Genomic DNA, 23,784 nt, shown 5'->3' on the forward strand with positions numbered 1-23,784 from the left:
TGTTTGCAACAGGAACTGAAGTAGAAAAGATGTAGCTGGATAGCCGCACTCCGAATTATTCAACTTTATTTAAAAAATGTAATTAAAATCATAACATCTAGGCTGGTAAACAGACTAACTGCACAGCCGCTGACATGTTTCACACCGAACACGGTGCTTAGTCATAGCTTAACCTGCCTTCCAACCTTTTGACGTGCAAAGCCAACCACGATGAAAACCCTCAAAAAATATATAACCCAACTACAACCAAAATCTTTTATTTTTTAAATTTTAACAGGAGAATTAGTTGAAAATTCAGTCATGTTTTTAGTGCTGGTTGTGTCCGTATTTGATGGAATTTTAACTTTTTGTGTTTTTGGTGGGCGCCAGAAAAAAACTGAATGTAAAAGGAAATCCACCAAGCTAACAATAGTAATCATTTTTCTAATTAAGGTTCATGCAGCCTCAGGAATCAATAGATTCTACCATCCACCCTAAACAGGGTGGGTGAAGGAATATCCCCTGCTGGCTATTGTATTCGGAACAGCTGTCACCACCGCATACCTGGCCAATGACTGCATCTGATTAGCTGCACTCACTGTCTGGTCAAGAATCTTCCATCCACTTTTTTTTTTTTTTTTTTAGTTTTTTTTTTAAGTTTGTCGAGCTAGTCAGGGTGATCCATTGCTTAAATATTGGTTGATTCAGCCTACTGCCAGCATAAGTGGAAAAGGTTTACCCCCTACTGTCAAGATTTTACTGCTGTCTGTTTACATGAAGGACATTTCACCTCATTTCCTCTCGAGATGACAGGACAGGAAGAAAAGAGAAATCTCTTTCACAGGGACACAAACAGCTTTATAAAATCTAAATCAGAGATTCTAACTTTTGGCTGGTGATGGGCATTATTTTTAGGCTGTGTGCGGTTGGAAATTTAACTTAAACCCCATGTGAAGTCTCATTTTAAATACTGTAGCTAAATCTATCCCTTGTGTATAAAAACAAAAGTTGTCCAGAGTATTAGAGTATTTTTTTAAAGCATCCACAGTAAAAAAAAAAAAGCCTGCATCCAGCAAGCATGCTGCACAATGGGACCCTTGCTCTCCTGGGAAGCGGTGTTCTCTCTGGAGAGTTCCGAGACTCCTCCTGCTGAGTCAGAGCAACTTGGTTCATGAGCAAGGGGGGCATGTCACACCTCTTCATTGCTTCCCAACAGAGAGCAAAAGTCCCACTCTACAGCTGCTGGAAGAGGACATGCTTTTTTTTAGGCTTTGACTACTTTAGGAAGACGACAAACTATAAGACTTTGCACGCCCATTGTGTTGATGCACATGGAATGTATTTAGCTAATTCAAACTAAAGTCTGAATTTAATTGACTTTAATTAATTTAACAGAACCGCATAACTTCTTCCTAGGCCCTTCCCCTCCCTCCTCCTACATGTTACTGTTGGATAATCACTGTGATTAATACTACCCAATAGTGAGGCACAGGAAGTAGCTGGCAACAACTCATAGCCAGCAACAGCAAGTGCTGGTCCCTATTCTTTATTCAAATATTAGCAATTTTCGTTGATATTAGAACGTCAAACATGCTCCAAATGCCTTCTATACAAAGTGGCAGTTGCATATGTGTTTTATACCCACATACATAAACTAGCTTATGTTAAACAGTTTTAGAATTCAAATAGATGTTGGTGCACATTTTTTCTCACCTTTTTTGTTTTAACAAAAATATGAATAAAATAATATTGAAGTTATTGTATTTTCTTGGGTCTGTATCCCTAGGAATGTGGCATCCTTGTTTGTATGTGAGGGCTACTTTGACTAGTATGTTTGACTATTTGTTATGATGTGAGTGGTCTCAACATAGAAGTGAAAATCAATTGTCTTAATAGTACAGTAAGTATTAAAATGTGTGAGGCAATGGGGAAATGTTTTATGTTTTTTTTTTCTTTTTTTGTTTAAAGCATTGAGCATGTGTTAAATTGCTTGAGGATGCACATGGTATTGGTGCAAATTTTCCTCACATTTTTTGATTGTTCAAAAATATGAATATAATAATCTTAAAGTTATTGAATTTCCTTGGATCTGTGCCAGCTTAAATGAAGCCTCAAAAAAAGATTTTCTTTTACATACACTGTAAATGATAGCTATCTGTTACCTAATCTGCAGTTATGGTGTTATCATAGGCCACATTACCACTAAATGAGCCCTAATCAACATTGGAAGCAGGAGACATTTTCTTACGCACAACGGTGTCCTTTCCTGTAGAAACATTGTAGACACATTGATCCTCTTTTCAACCTAAAAAAAAGCATATAACAACAAGATGCACAGCAAATAAAACCAATGCAAGACCATTCACTTTTTACCGTGTTATGGCCACTTTAATATACATATTTAGATTTTTTTTTTGATTTTTATATGAAGTAATGTGTTTAATGCTTAGATGTCTTTGTTTTTTAAACTATGACTGTTGTTTGAGTACTGGGGCTAATTTGAGCTACTAGTAGTTAATGCTTCACTCAGGTTTACCATTCCTCTGTTGTATTCATTATTTTTAGATTTTAGCTTGTAAACACAGCAAAAAACAATAGATCTCAAACATAAAAGTAGAAAATGGAACAACAAAAATATGCATAAAACACCAAATTCAAGGTACACTGCAATTGCTACATAAGCAAGAAGGAAATGTCAATGGAAAGGAAAAGACATGTACTGTAATAACTAGGAATTATCAAACCAAGCTCGGTTCATAGGAGGTTTGGCAAACTCAGCAGGTTGTTCACAAACTCTAAACATATTGCCGAACCCTTTTAAAGTCTAAGGGAACCAAAACTTACTATTTTTTCTGGCTTTTTTCAACACTATTTTGCAGCCTATTGTAAAAAAGGTAATAGATAGCTGAGCACTGCCATAAGGGACATATATCAATGCAAACAAAATGAATAAATACCAATTGGCATGCAGAGAGTCTTTTAAAGAGGCTTAAAGGGCAACTCTGAAGATCCTTTAAATACTGATTTAAAGTATAACTTAAGGCTTTAGATAGAGTATAGATGGATTAGAACCCCTATGAGGCTTTTATTGCTGTCTGTGCCCCTGTTAAACACCCTCTCTATTTGTCCTGTTTATCATTGAAAGTGAAAGTAAAAACCAAATCCCCAATTTTGGGTTGTCCCCAGAAAAGTAATGAAAGATAAATCTTCCAATTAGGACACTAGTTCTGGTAATCTGGGGTCTCAAAGGGTTGCTTTAATTTGCAGGGATTTCCTATAACTTCATATTTTGACTATGGGATAGAAGTGAAGGAAAATCTCCCCAATGGGACACAAATGGCAATAAAAATAAATAAAAAACTGAGGGGTTATAATCATTTTACTCTCCAAAATGAAATAAAAAGTTTTGCCTATAGTTCTTCTATAATGCTTAATTCTTCTTAATGCTTAAAGCTGCACATAAAGCCACAGAACAATAGAAATTAACGTTTTAAAAGTGACATTAAAAATGCTAAATGTCAGATTCCTGGCTTGCTTCATGAAGTCACTCAGGTTCTCTGGTATGCTGCCTGTGTGGACAGGAAAGGGAGGGCAGAAAGTATGTGCCCCCTCTGTTCTACTGGACCATACTTGATCACATGCCTTTAACATTTGGAGACTACCTTGCAAATGGGGGCAGTAAAGCCTCACCCCTTTGCAGGCACCTTGTCCCCATGTTGAGAAGACAAGGCCTCATCCCCACATCCTTGCCCCAAGTGGATGTGGGAGTTTTTATGAAGGGGGTGCTCCTATCAGTCTCTAAAATCCCCTTGTTGTAATATTCCATTTGGAAATGAGTACACAGTATATTGGTATCCCTTCTTAAACATTCCCAGAAAGAGTTCAAATTAAATCAACAAATAAACAGTGTTCCTCAGTATAAATTCAATGTCAACCATGTTGTCCAGCAGTGTAAATCCTTGTCAATTATGATGATGTACCATCAGGAAGACCCACCGCTTGACAATGTTGCCTCGCTACTATGTTAATCCACTGCCCCACATCGTTGTCCTTCCAAAACTACTATTTGGTCAATGATGTCACTCAGTATGCATGTCAGTTTTTTTTTGTAAACAAAAGCTACAGCCATAAATGACACATCCCTGGCCTGTTTGTTTACAAAGAGCAGCCAAGGATTTGAGCCTAATCTGTCCAAATTGTTCAGAAGTTTACTGAACTGCAAACAGTTTGGCAAAATCCAAAACCCCAAAGCTTATTCTAAAGCAACTTAACTTCATGTATTTGCAGAATAGGGGTCTTAAATAATTGTAAGGACCTATTCATATGCATGCAGTTATTAAATATAACATTGACAAGGAAATGTTCAAAATACAGTCATGGCAGCTAATTTCATCTTTCACCAAACTAAACAAACTTTTGATTAGAAGCTATTTATTCTTGAACGCTTATCATGTATTCATCACTTGCATTAGATTTCATTATGTAAGGAACGGGTGTCAGACTGGTGGCCCTCCAGCTGTTGTACAACTATAAGTCCCATGAAGCGTTTCAAGGCTGACAGTTACAAACAGGACTAGGGTTTCCACCTCATCCGTTTAAACCCGAACACCTTTGAATTACACAGGTTCTGAGGCAAATTAAATGCAGATCAGGCACCAAGTGAGTTTAATTACCACCTTAATCAGCCACAGAACCTGTGTAATTAATATGTGTTCAGGTTTAAAGGGATGAGGTGGCAACCCCAACTCTCACAGACAGAGGAATGATGGGACTTGTAGTTCCACAACAGCTGGAGGGCTGCCAGTTTGACACCCCTGATAAGGTATAAAGACCTTGGTACTGACCTCTAGTGCCATCTAGGCTAACTACTAGTTTATTATTGGATTTCTGAAACAGTCCCAGGGCTTTTTTTCTCGCTCAGATCTTCTGCTCCCTGCTCACCAATATCACTTCTAAAAACACAAAAGGATTCTGTGTTTACAAGTGACAGCTCCCACAGATCTGATCTCCCACTTAGTACAGAATGGGGACAAGAGAGATGCAGGTGCAGTGTGGATGCACTAGATGATCTCCCTGCAAGTGAGAGAGGCAGAGCCACCTACAGTGTGTGGGGACATACTAGAGCCAGCTGGGTATTTCAGGTTAAGAGAGTAGGGCTGAAACAACTAATCGATTAATCGACAACTAATTGATTATGAAATTAATTGATTACTATTTTCATAATCGATTAATCGGCCAGTAACATAATGGGATTAAAAAAAAACTAAAATGAACTCTCTATAGTACAAAAAGAGAAAATAATTGCTACTGTAAATATTACTTTCACAGTTTTACAGTAAAAAAATGAACCCCTTAACCACTAGAGAGCCGCGCTATAGCCGAATGACGGCTACAGCGCGGACCTGCTTTGCCGGGACTAAGTCTATTGACGTCGTCCTGTGCACAAGCGGCCTGCGCGCCCCCTGAGGGGCGCGCGCGGCGCGCTCTGTGATCGGTGAGTCTATGAGACTCGCCTTATCACGGATCCGAGCAAGGAGTTGATCCCGACCCCTTACCACGTGATCAGCTGTCAGCCAATGACAGCTGATCATGTGACAAAACAGAGCCGGTAATCGGAGAAAAAAAAAGCAGATCACATCAGTCCCGATCACGGCCAGCTTATCAGTGCCCACCTGCCCCCTGCCAGTACCACCCAGATATTAAAAAAGTGCCACCCAGCAGTGCCACCCATCAGTGCCCATAGTGCCATACATCAGTGCCATACATCAGTGCCCACAGTGCCATACATCAGTACCCACATTGCCACCTATCAGTGCCCACAGTGCCACCTATCAGTGCCCACAATCTGCCTCAACAACATTGCTGCACCTCAGTGCCACATATCCGTGCTCATCAGTGTCATCTACCAGTGCCAATCAGTGCTGCCCAACAGTGCCCAGCAGTGCCACCTATCAGAGCCACCTATCAGTGCCACCTATCAGTGCCCATCAGTCCCATCTATCAGTGGTACCTATCAGTGACCCTTAGTGCCACCCATCCGTGCCACCCATTAGTGCCACCTATCAGTGCCATCTTATCTGTGCCCATCTTTGCCCATCAGTGCCGCATTATCTGTGCCCATCAGTGCCGCATTATCTGTGCCTATCAGTGCCACCTTATCTGTGCATATTAGTGTCGCCTTAACTGTGCCTATCAGTGCCCACCAGTGCAGCCTATCAGTGCCCACCAGTGCTGCCTATCAGTGCCCACCAGTGCCGCCTCATCAGCGCATTTCAATGAAGGAGAAAAATGACCTGTTTGCAAAATTTTATAACAAACTATTAAACATGATTTTTTATTTTTTTTATTGTGTTTTTTTTATTTTTGTTTGTTTAGCAAAAAATAAAACCCCCAGCTGTAATTAAATACCACCAAAAGAAAGCTCTATTTGTGGGAAAAAAATGATAAAAATGTCATTTGGGTACAGTGTTGTATGACCGCGCAATTGTCATTCAAAGTGCATCAGCGCTGAAAGCTGAAAATTGGTCTGGGCAGGAGGGGGATTTAAGTGCCCAGTAAGCAAGTGGTTAAAGTAGTGATTATCTGCTTTTTTTTTTTTTACTATAAAGGGCTCATTTTAGTCTTTTTAACCCCATTATATTACTAAATGTCTTAGACCTGGTATAGCTATAATCTATAACATATAATCTATATGTTTATTGGTGCTTTTTGCAGAAACGCACTACAGTTCATTAAATGTTTCCCATGGGACACGTTCATATCTGTGCTTTTATCAGCCGCTGCATATTTATCAGCCGCTGCAAAACGCAAAACGGGGCTTCTTTGGTTCAATATACTTCAATGGAGAAGCTGCAGAAAAGCATGTAATGCGTTTTTGCAACAAATGTTTTTTATTCATTTTTAAAATGCAAAAATGCAAATTGTAGTAAAATCACATGCGCAGAAATCAAAAACGCACAGCAAAAAGCACTGCAGAAACAGATCAAAAGAAAACTGCATAGGTGTGTACCGAGCCTTATGCTGGCCACATGGATCAATTTTCAGATGAGAATATTCAGACGAAAAATCTTTGTACATTCGCTGAATGAAAGAATTTTGTTTGAAATTTTCACTTGTTTTTAACGTTCTGTTTTTAAAATGAATGTAATTTCTGAATGAAAACCACATCCACTGTCTGAAAATTCCTTTGACCAAGCAGTTTTCTATTATTTCCAAATTTTCCCATCACTGTGGTTGAAAAAGAACGTCAATTTGATTCACTTTTTTGTAAGGTTATTAATCGATTAATCGAAACAATAATCGGACAACTAATCGATTATGAAAATAATCGTTAGTTGCAGCCCTATAAGAGAGCAACAAAAGTAAAACATGTTGAAGATAGTGGAGCTTTTATAAGGGGCGATATGGATGGGGGTGCAGAGGTAAGCAGCTGTGGAAAAAGGCTGAACTCTGCACTCTGTATGAAGTGCACCTCTGAACTCTGCACTATGTATGTAATGCACCACTGAACTCTGCATGTAGCGTGCCCCTGAATTCTGCACTCTGTATATCATGCACTCCTGGTATTTAATGCCCCTTTACGACCCTCCTACTGTTAGTGAAATTTGACCACACCCACTATTTTATGCAGTTTGGAGGGTGGGGTTTTGGGGGGGGGTTGTGGTCCCAGTACCTATTTTCTGAGAAAAAAATCCCTGACCAATCCAATATACCTGCTTGTTTGCATTAGTTGATTTAGCCCTTAGCTAGACCCCTCCCTTCTTCATGTTCCTCAGTTCCTCAGTTATTACCCAGCCTTCATAGTGAATAGGGCATGGAAGATCATTGTCCGTGATCATTGTCCATTTACACTTTAATATGACCGCATTTTACAAGTAAAACTATGTTGGATTAAACTACCATGTTTTATGGGAGAGTTGAGCTGTCTGTGGAGAAGCGCTGATCCAACAGGTGATCATACCGGTTACACAGACCAAGGTCTATGGGAGGTATGTCAATGTACAAGGTAGTGCTTGAAACAGAACACTATTGCTTAAAACCCAGCTGTGATGATTTAAATTGTTCCTCAGCCACATATTAACCATTTGCCGAGCAGCCACCACATTTATATGTATACTTACGTCAGTCTGTGCAAGTGGGATTGCGGGTGCACATACCCACCGCGCCCCGGGCATTCATTGCACCCTGCAAGAGCATGCCTGCAGGTCCGGCGAACTTGATATCCGCCGGCCGCCCACAATCGCTGTGCACAGAGTCAGAATGGAGATCTGTCATTGTAAACAAGGTGCATCGCCATTCTGACAGGGGACATCTCAGAGATCTGCTGTTCCCAGTGATCGTGAACAGCTATCTCTGAGTTGTCCCAGGCAGCCCATCCCGCTACAGTTAGAACACGCTGAGGAAACACATTTAACCCCTTGATCGTTCCCTGGTGTTAACCCCTTCCCTGCCAGTGCCATTTATACATTGATCAGTGCATTTGTATAGCACTGATCAATGTAATAATGTCACTGGTTCCCAAAAAGTGTCACTGGGGGTCAGATTTGTCCGCCGCAATGTCGCAGTCCTGCTAAAAATCACAGATCGCTGCCAAAATCTATCCCTAAATCTATCCCATAGTTGTAGATGCAATAACTTTTGCGCAAACCAATCAATATATGCCTATTGCTATTTTATTTTACCAAAAATATGTAGAAGAATGCATATTGTCCTAAACTGATGAATAAATTATTTATCTTTATATAGATTTTTTTGGATATGTATTATAGCAGAAAGTAAACAAAATGTTTTTTTTTTTCAAAATTGTCTGTCTTTTTTTGTTTATAGCGCAAAAATTTAAAACCGCAGAGGTGATCATATATCACCAAAAGAAAGCTCTATTCATGGGAAAAAAAGGACATCAATTTGGTTTTGGGTACAATGTTGCTTGACGGCGCAATTGTCAGTTAAAGCGACACAGTGTCATATAGCAAGAAATTGCCTGATCCTTAAGGGGCAAATCCTTCCTGGGCTATAGTGGTTAAAATAAAAAAAAAGCAATACTCACCTCTTCTCTGGTACTGTCCCTCCCAATAATTCCCTTCACTAGCTTTCTTTACTTTTCCAGGCCAGTGACGGCCAATGTCATTCAACCTTGAAGTCTTAAAACAATCTATAAGTGCAGGGCATCATGGATTTAGCCACTGGGGTGGCAACACCATGGCACCCTGCACACACTGTAAAAGTGCCGCATTATTGAGGACCGCCGTTTTGTTTTTACTTTTTAGTACATATGTCTTTTGTTGTTTGCACGTATTGCCTGGTCTTTGCTGTGTTAGTAAAGAAGCCTGTTTGTGCTCACAGAGGTTTAAAACTTTTGACATTTATGAGTGTCTACTTTGCACATCAGTTTCAATTTTGAATTAGAAAAATATCAGTTGGAGAATAAAAATTTGAATTTGATTTATTGCTCAAGGTAATGGCAACAAACAATTGGACAAATAGGATGCACTAAAGCGGAACTTTGCTCATAACAACTTGATAAAAAATGATGTTCTTTAGCAAGGAACAATTATTTCACATTAATAATTATACTACCAAAATGAATGTGTGCTGTAAATTGCCTTCAGCATTGCTCCTGTTTCTTCTTGCTGGAGGTTGCCATTTTGCTGAATCCCAGATCCCCTGAGCAGCAGTAAATCATAAAGCAGAACTAAACCCATCAATTTAATGGTTTCAAAAAACAATGATAGAGCTTGTGCTCTCAACCAAACCCTCAAACCATTAAATGGCTGGTATCCTACCTGATCACATGTGCAGCACCATGCAGATCAAACAGAAGCATCTTCCTTGGTTGTAAAGGATAGGAGGGACTACTATACAAACAAGTTGCTGTGTTGCCAGGACTGGTGAGCCACTGAAGTGTGTGTTCTTTAGCGCTGCTGGCCAATCAGTAAGGAGACTTCCATATTTGCCTAGCATCTCCTAAATTGCTCACTGCAAGATGGTAACACAAGCACCCCTATACAGATAAGATTACCAACAAGGCACCAGGTACTTTACACCCATGTCCAGTAGTACCCCTTTCAGGAACATGTACTGTACACCCACCCAGACTTAGGGATGTAGTGCAGAGTGCATTTGAGGGTTTATTGATCACTCATGAAGAGGGTGATGGTGAGAATTTTTTAATTATCATTGACATTTTCACTGTGTATGCTGTTCCTTATTAATGCTGTGTACCAGGAAGCTTTAGTATTATCATGGTCTAGGTCAGGGACATGCAATTAGCGGACCTCCAGCTGTTGCAGAACTACAAGGCCTAGCAAGACTCCGACAGCCACAAGCATGACACCCAGAGGCAGAGGCATGATGGGACTTGTAGTTTTGCAACAGCTGGAGGTTCGCTAATTGCATATCCCCGGTCTAGGTTAACTGCCATATCATAGCCTAGTTTTAACATCAATTACTTTTTCTGCAATTCAACTGAATCTTTACTTGTTTAATATTGTTGGTGCATTGTTATTTACTTTGCCCTTTTTTTTTACAACATGTTTGTTTCATTTGCAATAGCAATAGCCTGGTGTTTTTTTTTCTATAGGCCAATATAGTTGGTACAGTAATATTCTAAATGCCAATCAGGTCTGCCTGTCACCTTTCAGGTGGACCTGATTGGACCATCCATAGCTCTCTATGGAGCAGCAGATGTCAGCAAACATGTGTTTGCTGACACCTACCAGCATCCGAGCCGATCCTGTCTGCTAAAAACAGACGTATAGGGATCCATTCCCCTTCTATCTGGTGGATCGGACTGGGTGACAGCCGCATGGAAACGGATCAGCTGTCCGTTTCCATCTGACTGCCCCATAGCAGAGCAGACACAGACCTGTCATCTGCCTGCTCAGCGGAGATCAGCGGAGAGATCCCTCGCTAAGCAGGCTGATCCGCTTGACAGGGTCCGCCCAGTCTGAAAGGGGTCTTAGGCTGGTGTTAAAGCTTGGTGAGATCAGTCTATCATGCAGGGCACTAAATAAACTGGTAAAAACAAAAAGGTGAAGCAAATCATAGTACAGGCATACCCCACTTTTAAGTACGCAATGGGGAATAATTTTGTATTATTATTATGTATATATTATTATTTGTTATAATTATTTATAGTTATTTATTATATTATGTATATATTATATTATAATTTATGATTTCATATTTCAAATTGTATCATACCCAGGATGTCTATTAGACTCTTGATTAGATGGATTTAAGTGAATTATTTCTAAGAATTACAGGCCTACAATATAAAATGGCAAATTTCCATGCAAAATAATTGTACCGCTTTCAGCACCTAAAATCTGAAATAACCATACCGCCAGGGAGGTTAAGCTTTGGGAAAAAAAACGGAAGCTGATTGGTTTCTATGCAGAAGTGAGCCTGATTTTGAACTTTCCAGCTTTAGTAAATAAACCCCTTTGTGTACTTAAAAGTGAGGTATGCCTGTAAGCCTCACTTAATTTCATCTAGACCCATTTATCTATTCAGATGACTGAGTTCCTCGTAGGGTTTTTTATTTGCTTAAACCTTACCTACTGAAAAATATTGTAACTCCAGTAGCATAGCATAACATAACTAATGCATCCACATCGGATCATTTATTTCCGAGTTTTCATGATAACATTAGCTTTGGGGATATCTCCATGTCAATAATGGTCCTATTTTTCTCTCTATTGATTTTAATATTCCTCTGATGGTTTAGGTGAGCTTCCTACTACAGTTTACCACTGTCTAGACTATGGAAATTGGCTTTTGCCTCTCATGAGAGTTCTTAGCACATGCTTCATTGCAAAGGTGACTGGCCTTAAAGGGGCACCATAACTTTTCACAAATACTTAAGTCAGCACACCAAACTCGAACAAAATGTACAGAAAACCTTATAGGGATGCTATGAAAGATATATACCAATATACATACAAATATGTGCCAATGACATATACATAAAGTATAGAAGCATCAATAATTGACATGCAAAGTGCAACAATATATTTAAGTACTGTAAAAAGTGTAAAAAAAAATTACTGTGAAATGCAATCAAAACCATATCACAAATAACCTATAGATATGCTGACATAATCTCAACTGAGGAAAGGATCCGCCAATCAGAGCTCTGATCCTGCTTTTCTGCAAACATCCCTTGACAAAATGACTGGGCTTATAGTCACATGAACAGTACAGGAGAATTGATGGTTGGATATAAGTCTTCTTTAATTGCAGGTTGCAGGACAATAAACAGTAATGCCCCATACACATGGTCGGAAATTCCGACGGAAAAATTTAGATCAGATTATGTTGTCGGAATCTGATCGTGTGTGGGCTCTATCGGACTTTTTCTGTCGGAATTTCAGATGGAAAATGTTTGAGAGCTGGATGTAAAATTTTCCGACAACAAAATCCAATCTGACTTTTTCCGATCGTGTGTAGAGAATTCCAATGCACAAAGTGCCACGCATGCTCAGAAAAAATTTGGAGACAAAAGCTATTGGCTACTGGCCTCTAAGTAGTCCAGTCGTACGTTTTGTACGTCACCTTGTTCCGAATGATCTGATTTTCAGACAACTTTGTGCGACCGTGTGTATGCAAGACAAGTTTCGGCCAAAATCCGTCAGAAAAAATCCGCTGGATTTTATGGTCGGAATGTCCGACCATGTGTATGGGGCATAACAATTATTAATAATATTTCTATGTTGGAATTTATTGTTCCAAGATACAATTACAGTATACTGTATATAAACAGCACATACGTTATACATATGTATACCTTTAAAACTGTGCGTGGAGAATCTATCGTTAAACAATTCTATCTCACACAGCTAAAATGCAATATACAATAAAAATATAGGATATGTCTAGGTTTTGTCTAGGTCTGGGTTTTAGTGTCATGTGGCAATGTGTTTCTTGTCAATGTCTGCAGTAACTGATGACATTATAACTATTAGAAGAACTCATGCTGATTTTCTATCAAACACAGAAGGTAGATAAAGAGAATGACAGTAATGACAAATAAACCAGATTCATGAGCTTATTCTAACACAGAGAAGGAATACTGAAGGCAGAAACCTTCAATACCTACAAATTCCTACAATAAATATAGTAGGAAATTAATTTCACATGTGGGCTATACATAGTAGGTTTTACAAAGAGTGTGTATAGGTGTGTGTGTGTATATCTATAGATATAGATAGATAGATAGATAGATAGCTAGATAGTCAAAAGTATTGGGACACCTGCCTTTACACGCACATGGACTTTAATGGCATCCAAGTCATTGCTAGTAGGGTTTATTATTGCGTTGGTCCACCCTTTGCAGCTATAAGAGCTTCAACTCTTCTGGGAAGGCTGTCCACAAGGTTTAGGAGTGTGTCTATGGGAACGTTTGACCAGTCTTCCAGAAGTGCATTTGTGAGGTCAGGCATTGATGTGGACTAGAAGGCCTGGCTTGCATTCTCTGCTCTAATTAATCCCAAAGGTGTTCTGACGGATGGAGGACTTTATGCACTTTGCTTTGTGAACTGGTCCAAATTACTTGGTGGAGGGGGGATTATGGAGTGGGGTTGTTTTTCAGGGGTTGTTGTTCCAGTGAAAGGAACTCTTAAGGCGTCAGCAAACCAAGACATTTTTGACAATTTCATGCTCCCAGGTTTGTGGGAACAATTTGGGGATGGTCCCTTCCTGTTCCAACATGACCAGTGCACAAAGCAAGGTCCATAAAGACATGGATGAGCTGATTGGGGTGGAGGAACCTGACTGGCCTACACAGAGTTCTGACCTCAATCCATCAGAACACCTTTGGGATTAATTAGAGCGGAGACTGCGAGCCAGGTCTTCTTGTCCAACATCAGTGCCTGACCTCACAAATGTGCTTCTGGAAGAGTGTGTCCCATAGACACACTCCTAAACCTTGTGGACAGCCTTCCCAGAAGAGTTGAAGCTGTTATAGCTTTAAGGGGGGGCCACCTCAATATTGAACCCTACAGACTAAGATTGGGATATGCCATTAAAGTTCATGTGCATGTAAAGGCAGGTGCCCCAATACATTTCACACCATAGTGGATTATATATATATATATATATATATATATATATATATATACAGTGCCTTGCGAAAGTATTCGGCCCCCTTGAACTTTTCAACCTTTTGCCACATTTCAGGCTTCAAACATAAAGATATAAAATTTTTATTTTTTGTGAAGAATCACCAACAAGTGGGACACAATTGTGAAGTGGAACGAAATCTATTGGATATTTTAAACTTTTTTAGCAAATAAAAAACTGAAAAGTGGTCCGAGTCCGTTGGAAAGATTTGAAGCAAGTTTTATTTCTAGGTCCACCGGACTTTTGGGAAGAAAAAGTCTGCTGGAGCCCACACATGATCAAATTGTCCGATGGATTGTAGTCCGCCGGACCAAGTCGAAAAGTCCGGTTTTGTGTACGCGGCATTAGATCTAAAACTCTAAACTGATGACAGTGGTGGTTTTGACCATTAGGTTTTTGTTGTTCTTTGGAAGCATATAGAACTACCCTACAAATACAAATTAGAAATATTTTTTATTTGAATGATTTCCAGAAGTGTGAACAACTAGAAAAAAGTGATGATCCTTCCAATAACCATTCTAACATATTATAATATTATTTATGTTGGGCCTTCACTGTTATAGCGCCTTGTGAGATTGTTGCTTCAATTTCCTATTAACTTTTGTGCAGATTTCTTCGAGATACATTCCTGTAAATGATAATAAATTCATGTGGTAATAGATTTCTTGATGGCATTTTAGAATCCTATACAAAGGTTTCCAAGAAGTTAAAGTGAAGGCATGCTCTTGCTTCTTCATCAGATTGATTTTGAAGCATGCATTTATTGATCTGTGGCTCAGCTTTTATCAGCACATAGAATACCAGTGATGTTATTTTGATAAATCAGATGCTAGAGGTCAAGTGCGCAGGGTAACAGTTTTGATATAGGCAGTCTGAAGTCAACTAATTTTAGTGAGAATAATAACATTATGAGCAATAATTATATTTTCAGAATGGTTGCTAATGATGTATATGTAATTCAATTCTTCCTTCCCATCTCTGTAGAATGATGATGTAATGTTTTGCCTTCATTGAAAACTGCCAAAAAAAGGAGATCTTTAATTGGCAGTTTGAATTACGAATTACAGTATTAGGGAAATTATAGTGTATTAATGTGCTCTGCACATCTCTATTTGTTATTTTTTTACACTGGGCCGAAAATGTAGATGCTGATCTGCTGGCAGCCTAAAGATTTACTGTTGCTCGGGGGCTCAGCAAAATGGCAGCCTTCAGAAAAAAGCAACAATAACAACGCTGGAAGCAATTTACAGCACACACTCATTTTGGGAGCATAATTAGTAATGTGGAATGTATGTTCCTTGCTAAAGAACATTATTTTTTATCAAGTTGCTATGGTTTCACTTTAAGTTCTTAACTAAACTTTACCACTCTTCTATTCTATGATAATGACTAGTATTTTTCAATTCTTTTTGCACTTTCTTTATTTACTTTTTAATGCAATCCAATTTGTGTTTTCCACTCTATTATTGTAAAACTTGTGTCTGTCCCTTTTAAGAGTTAAAGTAAACCCAGTACAGTTTACAGTAATAAATTGCCTGAGCTTAACCACTTCAATACAGGGCACATATACACCTTCCTGTCCAGACCAATTTTCAGCATTCAGCACTATCACACTTTGAATGACAATTTTGCGTTCATACAACACTGTACCCAACATTTTTATCATTTTTTTCCCACAAATAGAGCTTTCTTTTGGTGGTATTTGATCACTTATTGGATTTTTATTTTCTGCTAAACAAATAAAAAAGACCGATCATTTTGTTTCAGTTACAAAACTTTGTAAATAAGTACGTTTTCTCCTTCACTGATGGACACTGATGGGGCTGCACTGATAAGGTGGTACCAATGAAGTGGCACTGATGAAGTGGCATTGATGGGCACTGATATGTGGCACTGATATGGGGCACTGATAGGCGGCACTGATAGGTGGCACTGATATGAGACACAGATGGGCACTGATAGGTGGCACAAATAGGCACTGATAGGTGGCACGGATTGGCATGGATAGGCAGCACGGATGGCCATGGATGGGTATGGATAGGCAGCACAGATGAGCACTGAGAGGCGGCACAGATGGGCACTGATAGGCGGCACGGATGGGCACTGATAGGTGGCATTGTAGTGTAAAGTATTGTACTGATGGATGCCAATCAATGGCAAATAATAATGCATGTCAATCAGTGATGCCCATTGTGGGCACTGATTGGCGTCCATTGTGGGCACTGACTGGCATCCCTGGTGGTCTAGGGTGGCATACCTGGTGCTGGGCATCCCTGGTGGTCTGGCTTAATATCCTGAGGATGTCATATGATGCCCAGTCAGGATATTGAAACCACATTCTGCTATATGGCGGGCGGCAAGTGGTTAAAGGAGTTGTAAAGGCAGAAGGTTTTTCATTTTCATTCTATGCATTAAGATAAAAAACCTTCTGTGTGTAGCAGCCTCCACAGCACCCCCCAATTACCTACCTGACCTCCTTCTCTCTCCAGCAATGTCCACAATTCCCTCAGCCATCCAGTACACTCCTCCTGATTGGCTGAGACAGAGCAGTGCTATTGGCTCCCGCTGTTGGCAATCAAAGTCAGTCGGCCAATCAAGGGAGCCAGAGGGCGGGGCCAGATTGGGGCTCCATGTCCGAATGGATACACGGAGCTATGACTGGGTGACAACCTGTAACAAGCTGCTGGCTGAGGGGCACTCAAAGGAGGGAGGGGCTAGGAGCAGCAAAGAGGGACCCAAGACCCAAGAAGAGGAGGATCTGGGTTGCTCTGTGCAAAACCAACTGCACAGAGGAGATAAGTATAAAAATTTTTAATTTTTTTTGTAAAGCAAGCCTTTACAATCACTTTAACTGTTTAGGATTCACAGACTTTCTTTGGAACTTTCTGGGACCCCTTGTATTCATGCATGCTATGTATAAATGTTTACTCTCTAGGTCTCCAGAATACTATTTAATTTCAACAAATTCTTTCCTTTGTCATTGCCACATGATATGTAAAATCTAGCACTTTTTAAATCTGCCTATTACATAAGGAAATGTTGAAAAAAAAGAACAAAATGTTAAAAAATGTTAACTTTGCATCAGAACATAGCTGACTTAATCCTTTTCCTTCTCTGTATTCTTTCTATAGGAGACAGATCTTATGACATTTAATATCTCCATCCATCGTTCATGGTGGAGAGAACATGGGCCTGGTTGCATAAGAAGGGTAGTGCCTCCCCCAGCCAACAGAGACCTTGGAGACCACTCATTTATCTCGGTGACAGGATGCATCATTGAATTTCAGTTCATAGAGGTCATCCACAGTGCTTTTCAAATACTTCTTTCTGTAAGTCACTTACTTTTAAACTAACAAATTATTTTGTAAAGATACTGGTTAATTCTTGTAGCACTTCATGCCAAATGTTGAGCTGATATGCCTTTTTCCTTTTATTTAGAATAATATTATAATAATGATTAGGGATATTATAGGCAGAGAACATAGGGGGTTATTTACGAAAGGCAAATCCACTTTGCACTGAAAGCGCACTTGGAAGTAAAGTCGCTGTAGATCTGAGGAGGACATGCAAGGAAAATAAAAAACAGCATTTTAGCTTGCACATGATTGGATGATAAAATCAGCAGAGATTTCAGATCTACCCCTTAGTTTTAGAGCGACTGCACTTCCAAGTGCACTTTCAGTTTTCAGGAATTGCCTTTCGTAAATAACCCCCATAGTCACATACATACCTAAAGTCACCTCTTGCATTAGTTATAGTTTTTAGTGATGTACAACAGTCTTGTCTTTCAGGGTTGCAACAGATAAAAGGGTTATTTCTCAGCAGCATTGTATTGAGTGTTGATGTTGTTGCTGCGCAAAATGACAAAAGAATATTAGCGGTGATTTATACCCTTGCATGTCTTCCTGTTCCAGTGTGTATGCAATTTTTCCATAGTCGTGCATGTCAAACCTATGCTGTTATGTTTTCTGAATACAGCTAGCTTTGTTCCCAGAGCTGTTTACAGAAATCATACATCTAGCACCACTAGCATTAGGTATTGGTCGAGTAACTGGGAAAATAGCCTGATCCCTGTTCCCCTGACTTCAAAAATCTCAGCAGTCACCAAGCAGCATCTGAACTGTGTATAATGCTGGCAGCACCTACCATAAATTAATTTACACTTAAATAATTCCGTCTTCACATGCCTCAAACGTGGTTAGAACAGTAATTGTCTTATTGCTAGACTATTACAGGTGCTGCCTGTCTGTGGCTATGAGCATCAGTCCTGGTGTGTCTAACTCCCCCTTCCCAAATGGCGGATTCGGGGAAGTGAGAATTTAACCTTTGTAGCTCATAAAGTGTTTGTTTGGTCCATGATTCTTGCTTTGCATCCAAGATGTGTTTTCTTCTGGAAATCAACTGTTCTATGCCAGCTGGAGCTGGAGATATGCAAGCAATCTGTTTTCAGCATTAAAATTCATGCAGTCAAAGGGTTCTCTGGTTTGTAATGAATAAAATGGTGTCCAAGTTGAGACTCCCTTGATTTCCAAAGACTGATAATTCATGGATACACTTAATGTCTAAGCCGTTGTTGGTTTCCATTAATCACAAAATATATTTTACTTAGTGTCCAAGTTGAGACTCCCTTGATTTCCAAAGACTGATAATTCATGGATATATTTAATGTCTAAGCCGTTGCTGGTTTCCGTTAATCACAAAATATATTCTACTTATAGGTTTCTGATCATAGAACATTGTTTCCTGTTTATTGATATCTATGAACCAGTGCTGTTGATTCATAGTACCTGAAACTCTTGAAAGTCTCAACAACATGTCAAAATTATCCTAAATATTTAATAGTGTATATATCAGTAGCACGTGTTTGTAGCATTTAATATTTGTATTACTAAATACACAAATCAACGTTCAAGGTTGCTCTTTTGTAGAATCTAGCCTGTGGCGATGGCTGTGGGTTGAAATGATCTCATCATAGAGTTTTGGATTGCACACACGTAAGGCTGTGCTCCAATCTTTCTCCCAAGGCCACAGTCAATGTTCCTTTCAATTTATATTATATGTCATGACCATATCATTCACTGTACTGCTTTCTGTGTTATTTTTATAAGATGGAAACTAAAATGCTTCTGAAAGCAATGTAAAACACAGCGGAGCGCTTCGTTTACACCTTTCAAGGAACTATTACACATTTTGAGAAGTTGAAAAATGCAGGAAAAGGTTGAAAATGAAAAATACATATATGAACATTTTTATAAATTAAGAAAACAAAGTAGAATTGTAGTGTTCTTACACCATGCATACCATGTATTGCCCAACATATGTTTGCAGAATTGTTACAATCTTTGGGCATGTGGTTTCTGGCTAGCGTGGGCAGAAAAAATACTGGAATTAAACTGCTTTACTAAAGACTTCTCAACACTAAAAAGAAAGATTAAAGCACGCACAGGAGAAATAAGAAGGATAGTGAATGACAACCTCAGCCTGGACTCGGACCAGGTCACAGTCCCCAACACATTTTGCTCCACCCCTCGGAGCTTAGTCATGGGGATTATTGAGACACAGCAGCCACACATGTACAGTGGTGTGAAAAAGTGTTTGCCCCCTTCCTCATTTCCTGTTCCTTTGCATGTTTGTCACACTTAAGTGTTTCGGAACATCAAACCAATATAAACAATAGTCAAGGACAACACAAGTAAACACAAAATGCAATTTGTAAATTAAGGTGTTTATTATTAAAGGTGAAAAAAAATCCAAACCATCATGGCCCTGTGTGAAAAAGTGATTGCCCCCTAAACCTAATAACTGGTTGGGCCACCCTTAGCAGCAACAACTGCAACCAAGCGTTTGCGATAACGTGCAATGAGGCTTTTACAGCGTCCTGGAGGAATTTTGGCCCACTCATCTTTGCAGAATTGTCCTAATTCAGTTACATTAGAGGGTTTTCGAGCATGAACGGCCTTTTTAAGGTCATACCACAACATCTCAATAGGATTCAGGTCAGGACTTTGGCTAGGCCACTCCAAAGTCTTCATTTTGTTTTTCTTCAGCCATTCGGTGGTGGACTTGCTGGTGTGTTTAGGATCATTGTCCTGCTGCAGAACCCAAGTTCGTTTCAGCTTGAGTACACGAACAGATGGTCGGACATTCTCCTTCAGGATCTCTTGGTAGACAGCAGAATTCATAGTTCCTTTTATCACGGCAAGTCTTCCAGGTCCTGAAGCAGCAAAACAGCCCCAGACCATCACACTACCACCACCATATTTTACTGTTGGTATAATGTTCTTTTTATGAAATGCAGTGTTCCTTCTACGCCAGATATACTTGGACACACACCTTCCAAAGAGTTCCACTTTTGTCTCATCGGTCCACAGAATGTTGTCCCAAAAGTCTTGGGGATCATCAAGATGTGTTGTGGAGAAATTGAGACGAGCTTTGATGTTCTTTTTGCTCAGCAGTGGTTTTCTCCTTGGAACTCTGCCATGCAGGCCATTTTTGCCCAGTCTTTTCCTGATGGTGGAGGCATGAACGCTGACCTTAACTGAGGCAAGTGAGGCCTGCAGTTCCTTGGACGTTGTTGTGGGGTCTTTTGTGACCTCTTGGATGAGTCGTCGCTGCGCTCTTGGGGTAATTTTGGGCGGGCCGGCCACCCCTGGGAAGGTTCACCACTGTTCCATGTCTTCGCCATTTGTGGATAATGGCTCTCACTGTGGTTCGCTGGATTCCAAAAGCTTTGGAAATGGCTTTATAACCCTTTCCAGACTGATAGATCTCAATTACTTTCTTTCTCAATTGTTCCTGAATTTCTTTGGGTCTCGGCATGATGTGTAGCTTTTAAGGATCTTCTGGTGGACCTTACTGTGTCAAGCAGCTCCTATTTAAGTGACGCCTTGATTGTGAACAGGTGTGGCAATAATCAGGCCTGGGTGTGGCTAGAGAAATTGAACTCAGGTGTGGACAACCACAGTTATAGTATGTTTTAACAAGGGGGGCAATCACTTTTTCACACAGGGCCATGATGGTTTGGATTTTTTTTCACCTTTAATAATAAACACCTTCATTTACAAATTGCATTTTGTGTTTACTTGTGTTGTCCTTGACTATTGTTTAAATTGGTTTGATGTTCCGAAACACTTAAGTGTGACAAACATGCAAAGGAACAGGAAATGAGGAAGGGGGCAAACACTTTTTCACACCACTGTAACAGTTTGTGCTGACAAAAACACAGCTTAACCCCACCCCCTTTTAAATAACTACAAATGAGTACTATAGTGTACTACAACATGAAAATTATACTAAGCCCTTCCCAAAGCATGAAATGACTTATAAACTGGACCAGGATAATGCCATCATTATACTTGTGCACCCAGGCTCTTGCTAGGTTCCCTAATTCTGCAACTGAAATTTCTCCAAAATCTGCACTGCCTTCAACTATTTTGAACAAAGTTATTTTCTCTTGGTCAGCAGATTTGCATCTATCCATCTACTGCTGGGTAATGTGTTGTATGGTCCTCTCCTTTGACTAAGGGTAGACATCCTGATACCAGTGCTGTGACAAGGTCATCCAGTGCCCAGGGCAAATATGCCAAATTGCGCCCCCCACCCCCCTTCATTATGTGCAAGCTTATGAGGAGGAGGAGGGGGGGAGAGAGAGCACAGCCTGCACCTCCTCCCGACTCTCTCCAGCGCTGGGCTTACAGAAGTAGTGATGCCACTGTCACTACTCCTGTCAGCCTTATAGTAGAAGGAACCCCCCCATTACTACATGACTACAATACATGCTGTGCCCACCTCTATATATGTTTATGTCCAAGATACAGGATCCTTGAGAAAAGACTGACCCTGGTTAAAGCAGACTTGGCATGAAAATGCAAGGCCTGCTTATTAGGTAGCACCCTCCATGTTAAAAAATGCTAATCAAAATATGATCATGCATAGTATATTGTCATAAAAGGTCTGCTTTAATGGGTGTGTCAGTAAATTGTATGCCTAAACAACTTAAAGCTCAACTCTATAGTTTTTTCTGGAACTGGACTTTAGCCACTTAAGGAACACATACCCACAATGTACTGCAGACGGGCGGTCTGTTTCTGGGTTTAAGAACCTCCCAGCCGATACTCACTGTGATTGTACATACCAGGAGTCTGTCAGCAGGTCCTGGCCAATGATTCATGGCCAGTACCTGCTGATCGACTGTGTCTGATCAAAGCCAAGAGCCCTGTGTTGACAATCAACACAGCACTCTGTACAGTGGGAGTGATCTCTCTGTTTTTTTAAGCAAAGCAGGGATAAGAAACAAAGAGAACTTTAGTAAAAAGCAGCACACATTACACATTGTTAGGCACACATTTAACCCCTTCCCAGCCAGTGTCATTAGTATAGTGACCATGTATAATATTATCACTGATCACAGTGAAAGTGTTACTGGTGATGTCAGTGGCAATAATTCATCCCCCCCACGTTAGTTAATGTCAGATTGTCTGCCGCACTATCACAGTAGCTGATCCCTGCCATTAGCAGTAGGGATGAGCTTCGTGTTCGAGTCAAACCCGTGTTCAACTTGAACATTGTCTATTCGCCCGTTCAGTGAATTACGAACGTTACGGGTGGCTTTGGCCAATTATGTCTCAGGGTTTTAGTACACGCCCCACGCTATATAAGGCCACCTGTGTGGCGGCCTTGTGTAGTGTGTTGCAGTGGCGGAGAGAGATAGACAGAGAGACAGTGTCATTTGATTTAAGTTAGATAGAATAGGCAGGCGAGTCAGTTAGCTTCAGTTACAGTGTGTAGAGGATATATATGCATCCCAGGTGTGTTGTATATATATTTATACACTGTATTCAGTTTAGCTAGATCTGTTCCTGTTATTCTCTTCATAATATACTGACAGACAGGGAGCTGCACTATTTTCACTTAGTGTACTGTGTCCTTTGCACAGTGTGCACCTAAAGCTTTATCTGAATACAATTGCCAGCGTTTTCATACAAATACAGGCAGGGAGCTGCAGTATTTTGTTTTACTGTCCTTTGCACAGTGGGCACCTAAAGCTTTACCTAAATACAATTTCCAGCATTCTCATACAAATACAGGCAGGGAGCTGCAGTAGTTTGCTTTAGTGTCCATTGCACAGTGTGCACCTAAAGCGTTACCTGAATACAATTGCCAATGTTCTCATACAAATACAGGCAGGGAGCTGCAGTATTTTGTTTTAGTGTCCTTTGCAGAGTGCGCACCTAAAGCTTTATCTGAATACAATTGCTGGTGTTCTCATACAAATACAGGCAGGGAGCTGCAGCAATTTGTTTTAGTGTTCTTTGCACAGTGTGCACCTAAAGCTTTACCTGAATGTGATTGCTGCTGTTCTCATACAAATACAGGCAGGGAGCTGCATTATTTTGTTTTAGTGTCCTTTGCACAGTGTGCACCTAAACTTTACCTGAATACAATTGCCGGCAATCTCATACAAATACAGGCAGGGAGCTGCTGTAGTTTGCTTTAGTGTCCATTGCACAGTGTGCACCTAAAGCTTTAACTGAATACAATTGCCAGTGTTCTCATACAAATACAGGCAGGGAGCTGCAGTATTTTGTTTTAGTGTCCTTTGCACAGTGTGCACCTAAAGCTTTACCTAAATACAATTTCCAGCATTCTCATAAAAATACAGGCAGGGAGCTGCAGTAGTTTGCT

At 40.1% G+C, this 23,784-nt stretch overlaps 1 protein-coding gene across 1 annotated transcript in view; it reads left to right on the forward strand.

Moving 5' to 3' along the window:
* Positions 1-23,784, forward strand: part of NKAIN3 (sodium/potassium transporting ATPase interacting 3) — an 821,388-nt gene that overhangs the window by 522,820 nt on the left and 274,784 nt on the right. The window contains exon 4 of the mRNA XM_077492777.1: positions 17,232-17,429. Coding sequence (XP_077348903.1) covers positions 17,232-17,429 — 198 coding nt within the window. The remainder of the gene's footprint in view (positions 1-17,231; positions 17,430-23,784) is intronic.

The sequence above is a fragment of the Lithobates pipiens genome, unplaced genomic scaffold, assembly GCF_037356315.1.
Source record: "Lithobates pipiens isolate NorthernLeopardFrog02 unplaced genomic scaffold, aLitPip1_a1.2 Scaffold_19, whole genome shotgun sequence".
Lineage (NCBI taxonomy): Eukaryota > Metazoa > Chordata > Amphibia > Anura > Ranidae > Lithobates > Lithobates pipiens.